Source organism: Lepisma saccharinum, chromosome 7 (genome assembly GCF_977018435.1).
Source record: "Lepisma saccharinum chromosome 7, izLepSacc3.1, whole genome shotgun sequence".
Classification (NCBI taxonomy): Eukaryota; Metazoa; Arthropoda; class Insecta; order Zygentoma; family Lepismatidae; genus Lepisma; species Lepisma saccharinum.
This window is the reverse complement of record NC_139235.1, coordinates 48,521,276-48,538,990: the sequence shown is the minus strand read 5'-3', so window position 1 is coordinate 48,538,990 and position 17,715 is coordinate 48,521,276. Positions and strand designations below refer to the sequence as shown.

Below are 17,715 nucleotides of genomic sequence, written 5' to 3'. Positions count from 1 at the left end.
GAACAGGTCTTTGATAAATTTTCTCAGTATGATATGAAAATTCTGTTAGGTGACTGTAATGCACAAATTGGCAAAGAAGAGACATTTAAACCCACGATTGGTAAAGAAAGTCTTCATGAATTAAGTAATGATAATGGTATAAGATTGATTACTTTTGCAACCTCAAAGAATTTAATTGTGAAAAGTACCACTTTTAAACATAAAGATATCCATAAATATACCTGGTCTTCTCCAGATGGTAAAACTCACAATCAGATAGATCATATTCTCATTGATAAGAGAAGGCATACTAGTATAATTGACGTTCGTACACATAGAGGTGCTGACTGTGCCAGTGACCATTATTTAGTAATTGCTAAATTAAGAGAAAGACTCTCAGTGATAAATCATAAGCAACAAAATCTAAAAGTTCTAAAATTTGATACAGGAAAGTATACTGATGAAAGAATTAAGAAAGATTACCAAACTAAACTGTCAAATAGATTTGATGTTTTGCAGGATTTAAATGATGATGAAAATATAAATGAAACAGACGTAAATAAGAATTGGGAGCACATACGTAATGCAATAGAATCAGCAGCTAAAGAAAGTATAGGATACCATAAACCGAGAAAAAGTAAGCCATGGTTTGATAATGAATGTCATAATCTAATAGAAATAAGAAATCAGGCTAGACTTAGGTGGTTAAATAACTCTGATGATACAAATCTAAACAATTATAATAGAATAAAGCGAGAAGTTAACCGCACGTTTAGAAGTAAAAAAAGAGATTACTTGAAAACCAAAATTAACGAAATTGAAACAAACAGCAAAAATAAAAATATCAGAGATTTATATAAAGGTGTAAATGAATTTAGAAAGGGGTGGCAACCTAAAGTAAACTTGATAAAAGATAAAGACGGTGATTTTCTAGCTGACCCAAGTGATATTCTAAATAGATGGAAGAACTACTTTAATGACCTTTTAAATGTCCATGTAGGAGATAAATCAGAAGTGAATGAAGTCCACACTGCAGAACCTTTAGTTCCAGAACCCAACTTGACTGAAGTTAAAGATGCTATTAAAAGGCTAAAGAATAACAAAGCACCTGGCATTGATTTAATACCAGCTGAGTTAATTAAATATGGTGGAAATTCATTAATGTATCAAATTCATAAATTAATCTGTTTAATATGGAATAAAGAAGAAATCCCTCAACAGTGGAAAGAATACATAATTGTTCCTGTGTTTAAAAAAGGTGATAAAATGAACTGCAATAATTACCGTGGAATTTCTCTACTCTCAACAACATATAAAATATTATCTAACATTCTTTTAACAAGACTAACCCCATATGCTAATGAAATTATAGGTGATTATCAATGTGGATTTAAACGTAACAGATCAACTACAGATCAAATTTTTCACATCAGACAGACACTTGAAAAAAAGTGGGAATATAATCAAAATGTCCATCAGCTATTCATTGATTTCAAAAAAGCATATGATTCAGTCAAAAGAGATAAACTATATAATATATTAGTTGAGTTTGGAATACCTAAGAAGCTTGTTAGTATGATAAAAGTATGCACCAGTGAAACAGAAAGTAAAATTCGTGTGGGTATTAATATGTCTGACAAATTTACAATTCATGATGGGTTAAAACAAGGAGATGCAATATCTCCATTGCTCTTTCATTTTGCCTTAGAATATGCTGTTAGGAAGGTAAAAGAAACTAAAGAAGGACTAAAATTAAATGGTGTGACTCAGTTGTTAGCATATGCAGATGATGTAGACTTACTGGGGGATGATGTGAATACAATTAAGAATAATGCTAAAATATTTTTCAAAACTGCTAAAGAGATAGGTTTGGAAGTTAACAAAGAGAAAACTAAATATATGCTTACAGGCCGAAACCAAGTGTTAGGTAATAATCAAAATCTAATTATTGATAACAACTCGTTTGAACCAGTTTCCAAATTCAAATACTTAGGAGTAATATTAACAAATGAAAATTATATTAAAGAGGAAATAAAAAGTAGGCTTAATTCAGGAAATGCATGTTACTTCTCTCTTCATAAACTTTTGTCTTCTCGTTTAATATCTAAGAAACTGAAAGTTAAAATATACAAAACAGTAATTTTGCCTGTAGTATTATATGCATGTGAAACTTGGTCCCTTACATTGAAAGAGGAACATAAATTGAGAGTATTTGAAAATAAGATCCTTAGGAAAATATTTGGACCTAAAAGGGATGAGGAGACAGGTGAGTGGAGAAGGTTACATAATTTAGAACTACATAATTTGTATTCATGTCCAGATATTATTAGAATAATTAAATCAAGAAGACTTAGGTGGGCAGGCCATGTGGCACGAATGGGAGAGGAACGAGGAGTTTACAGGATTCTTGTTGGGAAACCTGATGGTAAGAGACCTGTAGGAAGGCCAAGACGAAGATGGAGGGACAACGTTGAGATGGACCTAAGGGAAATCGGTAGGGATGGAAAAGAGTATATAGAACTTGCTCAAAATAGGGAAACATGGAAGGCCTGTGTTGCTGCAGCCATGAACCTTCGGGTTTAAGAAGGCTAGAGAGTTAGTTAGTTAGTTACAGAAAACAAGTATACTGCGAGCGAAGCGAGCAAGAAAATTTGTAGATCCAATTTTTGCAATTGAAAACAATATTGATTTAATAGGGAGCAGATAATTTCACTGGACGCCATGGCATTCTCTCTTTTACAACTTTTTTTTTTAGATCATTCGGCGCCCATGGTCGACTCCCGCCGCCCCTAGCTACAGCTCTGAACTTGACGAAAACGAGAAAAGCAGATAATGCGAGCGAAGGAAGCAAGAAAAGTTTACAAAATGTATTTTTATTTGCATAAAATTTGAAATTGAAGGTGGTAATTGCTCCTCTGTGCCCCACTGCAAGTGCCCTTGGCTATCAACATTTGTCCCCCCTTGCCCCCTAGAATTGACTTCCGTCAAAAGTTGGGGGTTGGGACCCCCTGTGGTTGCGTCACTCTATAATACAGGCATATTTAAGCAATATATATTATTTACTTTAGATACTTTAGGCTCACTGCCATTGTTAGTCAACCTTATTCTGCACAGCTTGTCTGCTCGACTAACCTTGTATTAATGTGAATACCACACCCCCCCCCCATTCAAACCGATTCTAAAGGCATAAGAGGTGGTGTTTCATTTCAACCCTATCGCCGCGATCACCCACAGGTAAGTAAAAAAAAACTATACATAGTAACCAAAATTAGAAATCAATAACAAGTCAATCAAACGATACGATCCCCATCATTTTTTTCTGAAGATATATAGAATTGGTATAAAATTCTGTCCCCCAAGAAATTCCCATGACACAGGCGCGTCATGAATCCCCCTTGTGGGCACCCGTGTATTGAATACTTGCAATACCTTGTGAAATCTCCTTTGCACAGCTTCCAAGGCAAGAGGTCCACCTTCTCGTGTAGCAGAGCAGAGACTTCAGGGCTCACTAGATTGGGAGTTCCAGCTCCTGATCCTCTGGTGATCAGGCTTCTCTGCCTGCAAGAGATTTTGGTGTTAATGGAATCTGCACACCTTACTTTTATTGGAATCAAAAAATACTCTTCTGCTTGAAATACTAGCATTAATATTTATGCTTTGTTTAATTGATTGATTGATTTGATTTATTTTACTTTACTTTCTTGCCACATTTGGCTAATTGTAAATTGAGGATGCACAAAGATCACCCATGCCCAGGCTGGGATTCGAACCCGGCACCCCTGGTGTCGTAGCACGATGTGAGAATCACTCTGTCACGGAGATCGGTTTATGTTTAATTTAAAACGACTAGCTAAATACATTAAATTTGATACGCCTTGTTTATTTTGGCCATATGTAATATTTTATTTGTTTTCTGTTAATTTCACAGAAATATGTTTGATTTATTTGTTAGTTTCAATACTGTTGTTTGTGTTGATTTAAATTTGTAATTTTTGCTGTATATTTGTTACACGCAATATCGGAAGCGGAAGTCATTTCCGGTTTATAAACATTTGTAGAACTGTCCAATCTTTTATTGATTCCGTTGCCGGGACAACAGTGCTTGAAAAGGAAAAAGTAAGTTGAATTGCATGAGATGATGTTAATTTTGTGAAAAACACTGTTATAAAGGAAAAGCCGCAGCTTAATTGAAATGTGATTGTGTTTGTGAATATTGTTGTTATTTTGCAGTGATTACTTAAAGGTAAAATGTGTTATTAAATTTGAAAAATGGCTAGAAGCTATTTCTTTTTCAAATCGTTACGTCCTGAGAATGCTGATTGTAGCATAACATTAAGGAGAGTCTCATAACTACACCGCACAGGGAGATTGGGTAGCTACCGTGACGTAGTGATCCAGTGGCGAACACCAGAAAGGAACGTCACAAATTAATGTGATCACGTGCTATTTACTCAGATTCCAAAACTGCTAGTACTATAGAGGTTGGACCAATTACTTCTTGTATTTAGATGGCGTAATTTGGACCTTAGATGGACTGATCTATAAAATCTGATTTAGTAATCTTTGATGCAGTGTTGCATCAAGGAATGTCACAACAAACAAAATCACACAGAAATTCTCATACCTGGTGCATTAGAGGGGCGAAGGGGGCAGTTGCCCCCACCTTTCGCCACTTTTGCCCCCCGCACTATGCTAAACCTTATCTTCAAAGGGAAATATACTGTCTTTGGCCCCCACTTTTGGCACCTTGCTCCCCCCCCCCCCCCCCCCCCGGTTTTGGAACCCGATCGCCGTCAACGCCTGGTGCCACGAGACAAGTATCAAGGATTTGAGGGAGGCTGCAGATCTGAAATTGTGAAAATAAGAGAGAAGATCGTAATTTCAACAGAGCCCTCCCCTCAAAGAAACGGTGAACCGTAAACTTTGAACACAACTTTTTTCCTAACAACAATATTACCTAGAAAACGCTAATTAAAATATGATTATTTGCAGGCATTGGCGGAATCACCTGTCGTAACAGCAGTGTTGCGCAGCCAGTGATGAGCTTCCTTGAGTAAGCAATGACCGGATGCAGTACTGAGCTCCTGGTTTGTACACGCTCAACTTCTCGCCCTCGCCACTGACGTCCCTCCATCGCACGTACTGTTGGTGGGCCTCGTCCCAGACCTTGTCGTCGTAGAAGATGGCGGTAGGGTAGTAGCAGGGGCACGAGGGAAGGTTGTTAACTTTTACCGACAGAACCTGAAGTTTGTCCCTGCAGTTCATCCAGTGTTCGCAGGGGTCTTTATCTGAAAGAAAGAACGAGAGAGAAATATCTTCAGTACAATTGTATCGTTAGAGCAGTTTGGTCTTCAAATCAGCGGTGTATTGACAATTTCATTTTCGGTAAGCTATTCTTTTTCAATACAATTTTGTATACGGATGGTAGTATTAACGGTAATGATAAGAAGAACATGTTGCTACTTTGGAGGATGCTCATTCCTGATAGCCTTATTTTAAATACGTGACTGCTTGATAAAATACACAAAGAAAGAAATTCCAAGTTTTTTCTACATAAGATAGCGCGTTAAGTCTTACTGAGTTGCAATCGTAGAGGAAAAGGCTGTAAAATATATAGAGAAAGAATAATAAATATTAACTTTGAATAATAAAAACGTTTTTTTTTTCTTTAATTCAGAAGAAGCTCATTTGAAAAGTTGGAAAAAGTCTTGAAACAAACATTCAGTCCTGCAGGAATATAAATAACCATACTTGTTATTACTAGCAGGCAGTGCTCGGAGTGAGGGGGCATGAGGGAGAATCGTATCCTCTCCAGCTAGCAAAATTTTCGCAAAGCATCCCCCCAGCTGCCTCACAGTCACCATTCTAAACCATAGGAGCATTCCCCCAGCTAATTCCAAGGCTCGACCAAACATCCTCCTCGCTATCAAATTCCACTTCAAGCCGTACTAAACCCCGAACCAGCTAACTGTAGACCAAGCTAACGAGAACAAGTCTCTGCGCAAGTAGTGACGCGAGATGGCTTCACCAATGAACAGTGAGAGAAACGGGATTGCGTAATGGGCGACTGGAGTTACCCGCTTTTCCTGCTTCTCTGTCAGCGTTGCAAACCTTTCAAAAGGATAATACCGTATGCACTTGGCAAACGGACCGGGATTTTGTCTCCAGGTCCGTATGCTTGGTTTAAGAATTTCTTAGGGAAATATTAGGGATAAAACTGCAAGTGCAAATTCTGACAAGCCGTGCATTTAGCGTACGGACTAAGGTCTGGACCGTACGTCCGTACATGCCATGAACTTTCCGTACATGTACGGTTGGCAACGCTGCGCTTTCACCACACGATTTCCCTCCTCCTCCTTTGCCGCTATGCGCGTCCCTGCTCTACAGTTAGCTGGGACAGGTATAGCAGGTTTTTATGAATCTATACACTGTTCCTGTGAATTACTGCTATTATCCCCACTTTACATCCACACAAACATAGATATATGAGTGTGCGTATATATATATGTGTGTGTGTGTGTGCTGAAATAGGAAATAGACAATAGTCATTGTATCCAGGGGCAGCAAGTGCTATGACAAAAGGTGGTCATAAAGTCAATATGGAAATATCCTCCCATGTAAACATCTGCGGTACTGCACTGCCCGCAAAGTTTAGTGAGTAAGAAGCCACTTATAAGGTGCTTGGAATCTGACAAGTTAAACGTGAACTACGTAAAGGCATGGGAATCTCGTACAATCCATTTGGAACTATATTTGAATTCGCTGTGAATCAATAGAAACCTCCTCACAATCTCTCGGGAATTTATGACATCACATTTACCTTAATGTGTACTATATAACAAAGATGAATTGTTTTCCATCTGTTCTTATGTCCACTTTATGCGCAGATAGGCTAATTGGGACTAGACCTACAGTTTACAGCAAGATCAGAACCTCCACCGGGGATCGAGCCTAAGACACCTTGCTTACAAGGCGACAACGTCATTACTACGCCATCGAGGAAGTCCTATTTTCCATCTGGTAAGTTAGCTTACTAGTTATAATCGTATGTTTGTTTGGGAAGAGGATCCTTCATAGTTTCATATTTAATAATTTAAATAAGTCTACGTTTTAAATGTATTTATAACTATCTTTTGTCTTGAAAATTCTTAATTTCTAAATACACATATGTTTTATTTAGAATCATAAAGGCGCTAATTAGGGCTCAATTTAATCTTAAATATCTTTCTTATTCGAAAGAAACACCTTCACTAAATTTTTATGTGATGTTGAATATCAGGAGATCTCACTATGGTGTAAATTTCACATTTTCCCTCTGTCCCCAATTTGAGTTTCAGAGCGTCAGATATATATGTACGAGGCGCATCCAGAAAGTAAGTTTCCCTATTTTTTTCCCGTGAAAGTAAACATAATGAGCCGTGTAAATTGCGCATGCGCAGCAAAGCTAAGACGTATCAATCATATACCAGGCGGACAGATCCCGCCCGGCGCCAGTAGCGAGGCAGCAGTGGTCCGAAGTGGAAGCTCGTATTCCTTCTCCCGCCGCATGCCAGTAGCGAAGCAGCAGTGGTCCGAAATGGAAGCTCGTATTCCTTCTCCCGCCGCATGCGAGGTTCGGTCGGTGATAAAGTTCCTGAAAGCACAAAGCATTGCGCCAATTGACATTCATCGTCAGCTCTGTGAGGTCTATGGGCCGAACATTATGAGTAAGCAGATGGTGCGTCGCTGGTGTCGGCAGTTTTCGGAAGGTCGTCAAAGTGTTCATGATGAAGAGCGCAGTGGGCGTCCGTCCCTCATCACTGATGATCTGGTTGAGCTGGTGCGGCAGTGCATCGTAGAGAACCGTCGCTTCACGTTTACGGAGTTGAGTAGCCTTTTTCCGCAGATATCGCGATCCGTGTTGCATGAGATTGTCACGCAGCGCCTGCTGTTCAAAAAATTGTGTGCCAGGTGGGTGCCGAAAAACCTGGCACCCGAACACAAAATGAAACGTTCAGGAGCAGCACTGACATTCCTGCAACGGTACCATGATGACGGCGATGATTTCCTCGACAGGATCGTCACGGGCGATGAGACGTGGATTTCGCACTTCACCCCGGAAACCAAGCAGCAGTCAATGCATTGGCGGCATAGTGGATCTCCGGTCAAGAAGAAATTCAAACAGACGCTGTCGGTACAGAAAGTGATGTGCACCGTGCTTTGGGACAGGAACTTTTTTAACTTTTTAAAATGGACACTGAGGGACGAAGTCCTCCAGCCTCCTCTCGCCACTCACACTACGCAACCCTCTCTCTTGGTATACTTTTGCGTAGATTGCTTATCATAGCTCTTATTTCGCCAAGAGCGGTAGTGTCCCGTTTAGGATTGGAATATGGAAGAGGACCTTGGTGCCTATTAATAAAACCAAGGTGTGTATATATATGTTTGTGTTTTCTAAGATTATTGTACTTGAGGAATAAATATAATAAAAGAAAAGTATATACAGAATATGAATATAAAATATAACAAACAAAATCATATATATGTTTGACCAGTGTTTCCAAAATTTCTAAATTGTGATGTGTATGTTAAGGATTTGGTTGGTGCTGATTTTCAGCTTGAAAATCTTACCGAAATTTATAATGATCAATATAATAAAATACTAACTTGGAATATATGATATTATCTAGTACATTTATTTAGTAATATAGGTCCTTAGACCTTAAGCCTCCCAAAGGAACAGGAGTTGCAAGTTTCTGGTCTTCCAGAAGTAGGACGTTCTTATTTTGCTTTCAAGGAATTTAGGCTATCTTCTTCATTAAGAATAAATAATGAATAAGTAATGAAAGAGAAATTTTATATATATTAAATCATTAGAACATACCAAATTATAAGTCCTTAGACCTTGAGCCTCATAAAAAAATCAAATGAAATGGACTTCCAGAAGAGAAGAAAGTTCCAAGGGCTTCTTCTTCATTCCATAAGGTTGTGGTCATCTTCTTCATTCTTCTTAATGATTCTCATCATATCAAAGTTCACACTATACCAGTTCCCAAATTTCCATTATTCACTTCGCGTCCATACATAGTCAAATCTTGATAGAACCACACTTAATTCCACACTATCAATCCGTTTCACAGGAACGTCAATGTCCTCACAATCGCTAATTAGTTTCCACCAATTACCCATACGACTTTTCAAGTCACTAGTTCTTCGAACTTGCACTGCCTCTTAAGAATTTTATGTAGAACTTCCTTCGATTCAAGGCGGTTGGGCCCTCCTCATAATATCTTATTTCATTTTGAGTCTGTCCATTTTGTTCGGTCTTCTGTTTTGACGATGGGATATTCTCTTGTCTGATTCGGCTACTTCTTCTTATTCCAACTTGTCGGGTGGTACTTAATGTTGAAGTCTCATTTCCTGAACTAACTCGAGATGTTGATTTGTAGTCAATTTCTTCTAATGACGAAATTAGTCCGGCCAATTTGTTAATTCTGCCAAAGGTCTTGATGCTATGAATTTCCTGTGCCAGTGTGACCTCATCTAGACCCTGCCTTAATCGTGGTATCAGACTATCAGAATACTTTTTACAGCTGACTATTGCATGTTCTGGTGTTCCTTTCACCCTACATGTTAAGCACTGATCATCATTGCTAAGATTAAATCTTCGAAGATAAGTCCTATATGGGCCATGACCCGTCATGAAATGGACCATACCCCTACTTGGTTTGAAGAAGGAAAGTTTCATCCTATCTCGTACATCCGGTATGTACTTTCTAGTCTGGGCAGATTCTTGGAGTTGACTCCACTCTTCTTGCCAAGAATTCCATAAGTGTTGTTTAATTTCTTGGATGGAATTGACCAGAGTTCCCAGCAGGTCATGTACATTTTCTTTTAGTCCCTTTTTCAACCAGTAACAAGCGGCACTTTGTCGAACTTCAAAGTCTAAGGGGAGTACCCCAGCAACAGCTATTATCGAAGTCTTGGATGTTGTCCTAAACGCTCCGAGGATCCTTAACAGGACATTCCGTTGTACAGATCTAAGACTATCTCTGATTTGTTTTTGCGCTGTGAGATGCGCCCAGACTGACGCAGCATAGCATATCACTTGCAGGAAGTTTGATCTATAATAGATCATCGAAACATCAAAAGGAAGTTTATATGCCGAGTTCCCCATATTCAAGATATTATGTAGTAGGGCCTTCGCCTTAGAGGAAACCTCCTCTATATGTTGTCTCAATCTCAATTGAGCTTCCAGGAACACGCCAAAGTATTTAATTTTAGTAGATTTTTTAATAGCTATTTTTGTACCCCTTATAATTGGAGATCTTAATAGCTTCCCTTTAAGTAAGATATGATAAGATTTTTCTTTAGCAACTTTCATTTTTGATGTCTCAGTCCAGTCTTCTACCAGAGTTACGGCTCGGTTAGCTCTTCTTTCCAATTCAGTTCTACTGTTGGCAATAATCAGAATAAGTATGTCGTCTGCATACGCTATCACATCAGCAACTTCCCTAGACTGATGTAATTCCATCAACAGAGGCTCCATAGTAAGGTTCCACAGGGTTGGGCCTAACACTGAGACCTGCGGACAACCCTTGTTCACATCCTTTGTTACGACCTTTTGTGATCCTTTATACTGTACGCTTCTATTGCCTAAATAATCCTTTATCAGATTATAGAGAGATCCTGGTATATAATTGTCTCTCAGTACTTTCAGGATGTATGGCCACCACACATTATCGAAAGCTCCACATATATATATATAGAGTGATGGCCAGTACATATTTGTGTTGATTTCCATGGACGAAATTCATAACATAGTTAAGTGCATCCTCAGCTGATCTTCCATGAATAAAACCAAACTGTTTTCCCGAGTGTTTGGTTAATAGTCTTCTTTCATTGAGTCTTGATACTATACGTTTTTCGAGTATCTTACCAAAACTATTTAATAAGCATATCGGCCTATAGGATTTTGGTTCCTCAGGATCTCTTTTCTTATCTTTAAGAAGTATAGTAAGATTTGCATGTTTCCATTCCCTTGGGAACCTACCAGAAGCCAAGCTCTGGTTGTACACCACTTGCAAGGACTCCAACATTTCATTCTTTAATATTTTAATGACCTCATTAGTGATGCCATCAGGTCCAGGGGCTTTTTTGCACTTCAGTCGATCTATTTTTAAGGCAATTTCTTTGTTGGCAAATGGATAAACCAGTGTGTCATTCTCATAGGGCTCCCGTGATTGCTGTCTTACAATTTGATGTATTTCCGAGTCCTCCAATTCGATATCGGATGGTAACGAACCTCCATTAAATATGAGATTGTGTCCTCCCATGTAGTTGTATAGGAGTTTTCCATCTTTTTCAATGTGGTAGGAGTGAAGATCTCTTTTAATTTGCCTGTTGCGGCTTTATATGGAATGCCCCATGGGTCCTTCGTAATTTTACTTTGTCCCAGTCGAGCCCACATCCTGACTTTGTATTGTTTAATCAGTTCTGCGTAAATCCACTTAGACTTCCGGTACTTCTCTAAAAATTGCTCTTTAAGTCTGAGATCTACTGCTTTTTGGAATAATTTCCTTAGCCGTCTTGTAGTGGTTCTTCTTTTCAACAGATAGATTGGCGAAGTTTGTTTCTTTTTTCATGTGGCGGCACCGGAAAAAAGCCTATAGTAGCTGTTTTTAAAGCAGATGTAATGATCTGAATATTATTTTCTATATTATTATCCAGAGATACAGGTTTGCTTGCGAGTAGACTTGTAACCTTAGATCTTAATTTGTTCTGCTCCACTTTATTCCAATTCCTTTTTTGAGATTGGTTTGGTATCTGTTGTAAACTCTCTTTTTCAAGACTAATGTTCCATCCTATAACATTATGATCGCTGGTGGTAAGGTCTTTCACCCACCAGTTATTCAGAAACGATCGTCCACCATAATTAACCAAGGTAATATCAATATTTGACTTGGCACCGTTACTACTACAAAAGGTTGGTGTATTCGACTTCTTGTTTACCACGCAAAATCCTCCACTTGAAAGGAAGTCTTCCATTTCTCTTCCTCTATCATCCACTTCGCCACTATACCAAAGAGGAGATTTGGCATTGGCATCTGTACTAATTATTGCATTGCTTACGGTCCACCAATCCATGAACTGCTCTCGCCATCATTCGTATGTAAGGTGATATCGGGTCCTTAAACTGGCAATATAAATTAATTAAGTCCATGGGCCAGTGCCCATATCCACATCTAGAACAATACAATGTGACGTTGAAAGTGTCTTGTTCCACATGACCTGAATATTTTTATTCATTACTAGAGTAGCTACCTTTGGTACCTCAGTGCAGGTGAATGCACGGACTGATTGAGGTAGACCCAGGAGCTTACCTTTATAATGGTATGGCTCCTGAATCATAGCAATGTCTATACTATTGTTTAAGATATACTGTATAATTTCTTGCATTGCAATTTTAGCCCCTTTTGCATTATTTTGTATTAGTCTTACCTGTCTTATGGAGTTACTAGATGTAATCTTGTGTACATTATCCATAATTAGTTTTTTGAAATTACTCTATCCAATAAATCCTGATAGGTAGGACAGGCATTTTTATTGCAATTTCTTTTCCGAATTTTATACGGAATACAGATACGAACATTAGCCGACTTGCAATTTTCTACAGTATGTTGCTCACCACATTTTCCGCATGTGCTTTCATTTTTGCAGTATTTACTTACATGTCCAATGTCGTTACAATTATAACATTTAGGAATTGAGATAAAGTCCTTCACTCTAATCACTTTATATGGCAAGTACAGTCTATCTTTGTTTACCAATATATTTCTCATTGCGGGAGACGTTTCTAACACAACGTTTACAGACGAATCCTCACGTCTTCCCGTCCGAAAGCTGATTTTGAGATTTGCTTTCATTTCTTCTACCGTCATCAAGTCATGCAAGTTCAGATGATATAGATCTTCCAATAGTTCTTCATCTTTGTAAGTCCTAGGTATGTCATATAAAATGACCAAAGGATTTTTCTTTTTTATTATTTCCATTTTTAATCCCTCGGATTGTAGTATTGGGTTATTCTTTACAGTTTGGAGTTCCTTTGGTGACGCAAACTCTATTATTAGTGTTTCCTTAGTTGATCGAATATCTGTAATTCTTATTTTATCCCGAGTAGGATGGATGTTATTTGTAACGATCTTCTGGATTTCCTTTGGGTTTTTATTGTTGGCTTTTACGAATAAAGTCGGTCTAGATTGTCTAGATGGTTTTGGTACTTCTTTGGGTGTTTGTTTTAATTTGTCCGCGTATGTATTACTATCACTCCCTGAACTTTCATTATGCGTATTTCTCCTAGCTCTAAGTTCTTCTTTCAGGAAAGCAGTTTCTCCTTTCAACTCTTCATTAATAGCATGCAGGACCTCATTTTCCTTGTTCAAGTCCTCGTACGCTGCTAGTATTTTGCTAACTACCTCCGTCATTAGTGTTTTCGTTGGAATTGTTACTTTTTCTCTAGCAATCCCAGATTGCATCTTCATTTTCTTTGCTCGCTCCCTCTTCCATAATTCCATTCGTATCTCCAATTTTTCTCTTAGTTAATGGAGATTCCAGGCTGGTTCTCTCAGTACTTAATCTAGGTCTTTTCAGACTTTTGTCTGTATTCATACTGTCCCTTTATTCAACATCCATAATCATAAAATATGACAAGGGAATATCTCCGTCTTAACCCACCGGTCATCACTTTTTCAGATCGGTTGTTACCCAACTACTCCACCTGGTTCCCGCTGTAATGGAACTATTTGACTTATTCCCGTTACAAACACAATGGACATCAACAAACATCTCTAAACAAAACCAACAGTTAAAAGTTCAAATAACTTCTTAGCCCATTGCTTGACAAACTAAAACACCTCAGGAGATCACATATACCACGAGACAACACTTTAAAACTCCTGAGGGCGGCTACCCACACCCTGGGGCGCCAGTCCCAGATCCGCCCGACCTCTGCTACTTACCGTTAGTCTATCCAACTTCAAGCTAGGTAGATCCCCTGACCGACGGCGAGGATGCAATTTTCTTGTTCTTATTCGTTGGAGTACCGCCAGTCAGAGGGGGCCGGTCGCGGGGGTCGGGTCACAGGAAGGGCATTTTGCTCATTTACTTCCTCCCCAGAGGTGAAACGGTGAACGCTGACCATTACTGTGAAACACTAAGGAAATTGCGACGTGCCATTCAAAACAAGAGGCGTGGCATGCTTACTGCAGGTGTTGTGCTCCTCCATGACAATGCTCGTCCACATACGGCTCGGCGCACAACAGCTGTTTTGACGGAATTTGGCTGGGAGTTGTTTGATCATCCACCTTACAGTCCTGATCTGGCTCCCAGCGATTTTCACGTTTTCTTGCACCTCAAGAAATTCCTGTCCTCCGGTGAGCGTTTTGGCAACGACGAAGAGCTGAAGACGTCTGTCACACGCTGGTTCCATTCACAGGCGGCAGAGTTCTATGACAGTGGGATCCAAAAGTTGATACCACGATACGACAAGTGTCTCAATTCTGGTGGTTGCTATGTTGAAAAATAGCTGAACCTTTGCTGTACCTGTTGCCAATAAATGGTTTCCTGAAACTGTGTTGGTTTTCTTTTTTTTTTAAAAAAAATAGGGAAACTTACTTTCTGGATGCGCCTCGTACATTCTTCAAAATGTTAAACTGTTTGGAACTTTAGTAAAAAGAGGGTCCAGGCACCTCATACCTCATACGATTAACAATTTTCGGAGGTACGTGATACCGCACAGTAAACAGAAGAAATACGGTTAAGCTCTTTCGCCCCTTGATGGTTATTTTGTGCTCCAAAAGATGAGAAATTATTAAAAATATTTATCTGATTTACTTTACTATAGCATAGAAACTATTAATCTGAGATAAAAAATGGTAATAAAGAAAAAGAAAGAGCATTGAATTGTGAAGAAAATTGTTATTGAATAATTACATTTGGAATTACAGAATAGAAGTTACAGTGATTTTCATAAACACCTGAAAACTCTAGAATCACGCGATTAATTGAAAATGGCAGTCAGATTCAACGCAAGCCTGAAAAAATATCGAAAACGGGTTTGTGTACTTAAAGAATATAGAAACAAGTGGTTAAATTATAAATATATTTTTTAAAAAATGGTGAAGCGACAAGGCTTGCTTGAAATTAGCGTTTGAAAGTAACTAGTTACTTGTAACGCAACAACATTTTTCGCTAACTAGCTAACTAACTAACTATCTAGCCTTCTTAAACCCGAAGGTTTATGGCTGCAGCAACACAAGCCTTCCATCTGTCCTTATCCTGGGCAAGATCAATCCAATCTTTACCAACCTTACCGATTTTCTTTAAGTCGATCTCAACGTTATCCCTCCATCTTCGTTTTGGCCTTCCTACAGGTCTCTTACCATCATGTTTCCCAACAAGAATCCTGTAAACTCTTATTTCCTCTCCCATTCGTGCAACATGGCCTGCCCATCTAAGTCTTCTTAATTTAATTATTCTGACTTCCAAACCAATCTCTTTAGCTGCTTTTAAAAATATTTTAGCATCATTCCTAATTGTATTTATATCATCCCCCTAGTAAGTATACATCATCTGCATATGCTAGTAACTGAGTCAGAGCATTTAATTTTAGTCCCTCATTTGTTTATTTTACCTTCATAACAACATATTCTAACTAAGGCAAAATTAAAGAGCAATGGAGATAATGCACCTCCTTCATTTAATCTATCATGAATTGTAAATTTGTCAGACATATTAACACCTACACGAATTTTACTTTCTACTTCATTATTGCATACTTTTATCATATTAACAAGCTTCTTAGGTATTCTAAACTCTACTAATAATTTATGTATTTTAACAGAATCATATGCTTTTTTTAAAATCAGTGAATACCTGATGGACATTTAGATTATATTCCTACTTTTCACAAGTGTCTGTCTGATGTGAAAAAAATAATATATAGTTATTTCTACATTTTTTACACTTACTTATTTAATTGAATCATTAGATACTTTCCGCACATATTTCGTAAGGTTACTAGCTGTTCAGATTAATACTAAGAAAATTGTTAGTTTTATATAAAGCAGGAATATAAAGAAAGTAGTATTTTCAACATTATTTGTAGTGGTTTATATTCACATAAAATGTACTAAACTATTAGTATTATTCATAAATAAATACATTTTTAAAAATTACATTGATCTAAGAAAATGTGTTTCGTTTACCCACTGGTCATTTCCTTGTAGTTCTGGTTGGCACAGTCCTGTCCCCAGCAGGGCGACCTCACTGTCTCTACGCAGTTCTTGCCACAAGACCTGTTCCGTATTTGTACACCCTGAAAAATAAATACGAGATGATAGAAATTAAATACACATTGTATCCTCGCAACAGGTCCAATGATAGGTCTTCCTGGACAGTGGCGTGTGCTCGGGTGGTTGGTAGGGGTAGGGTTCATAAACCATTTTGGCCCCAGGCCTAAATACGTCAAAGGCAGGAAAAGATGTCAAAATGAGGGCTGATTTACTAAAAACGTACACATAACCCCCTCCCTTTCGAAAATCCTGGGCACCTCACTGTTCTTGGATGCAAGAAATATTTTTCAAAGTCCTGCTGCACCGCGTACAAGGGTTAGTGTGGAAAACGACCGAAAAAAGATATTTCCGAAGTTAGATGACAACATAGATTGCAGTGCGATCTGTAGTCATGATAATTTTGTTATGAAAGTAGTAATTCAGCTTAGTTTGTTCTCTGAACACATCATATGGATTTGTTTGTCTTTTAAGGTGTTAAGTATATTGATGGAAAGCGTTATATTTGTGGAGTGATTGCATTCAGTAAATAAAATTGGAAACAAAAGTAAAGTAAAATAAATAATCAACAACAGCAACATCGCAATGTGATGCTGGATTTCAAGTCCAAGTGTTGGGTTATGTACAGAAGTTAAATTCTCTATGTTAAATAAATAGAAGGTGAAAATACACCAAGTTTTGTGTTGAAATATAGCCTACTTCCCGAAGTGAAGGCGAGGAATTTATTTTTAAATTAAAAAAAAAAAATGTCGATTAGTATGTCAATGTGCGATGGAGAGGAGACGGACGAGCATATCCCCCTGAACTGCCCTTCTACACGTGACCTAAGGGACAAGTTTCTGAACAACTTAACAGCGAGGGAGGTGATAGAAGTGGGAAACGATAGAATAAAGACAAAAGAAGCGGGACAACAAGTGGGGAAATACCTGTGGGAAGTAAGAGAACGGCGGGGGAAAGCTATTAGAGAAGACAGCGAAATTAGTGATCATGCTCAAACCGAGCCATCTTTATAGTGTAACATAAAGTGTAAACACCCTTTATCACATAAAGAAGAGGGGAGAATGGGAGTGTAAAAGGCATCCAGAAAAATAGTGCAAGGGGGGAGTGAAAGATTGGAATAGAGGTATATAGAGACTGGATACCAAAGGAACCAGACACATAACTTTATTTGATTGCTAAACTATACATATTATGTCTAATAAATTTATTTGATTGCTAAACTATACTTATTATGTCTAATTTTCTTATTTTCTTATATCTGATCAACTACTAAGAGTATCTATATATTAACATAAAGAGGGTACAATATTAATACATGACAGTAAGGAAAGAGTAAGTTGTGTGTAAAGTAAAATTTATGTAGTGCGTACAGCTCGCACAAGGAAAATACAAATAAAATAATTATTGC

The 17,715-nt window shown here is 38.1% G+C and overlaps 1 protein-coding gene across 1 annotated transcript in view; it reads right to left on the bottom strand.

Moving 5' to 3' along the window:
• Positions 1–17,715, bottom strand: part of LOC145990224 (uncharacterized) — an 89,244-nt gene that overhangs the window by 5,717 nt on the left and 65,812 nt on the right. Inside the window, exons 3-5 of the mRNA XM_083125898.1 lie at positions 16,228–16,333; positions 4,988–5,267; positions 3,409–3,537 (exon numbers count right to left, since the gene is read on the bottom strand). Of these exons, the coding sequence (XP_082982024.1) occupies positions 3,409–3,537; positions 4,988–5,267; positions 16,228–16,333 (515 nt within the window). The remainder of the gene's footprint in view (positions 1–3,408; positions 3,538–4,987; positions 5,268–16,227; positions 16,334–17,715) is intronic.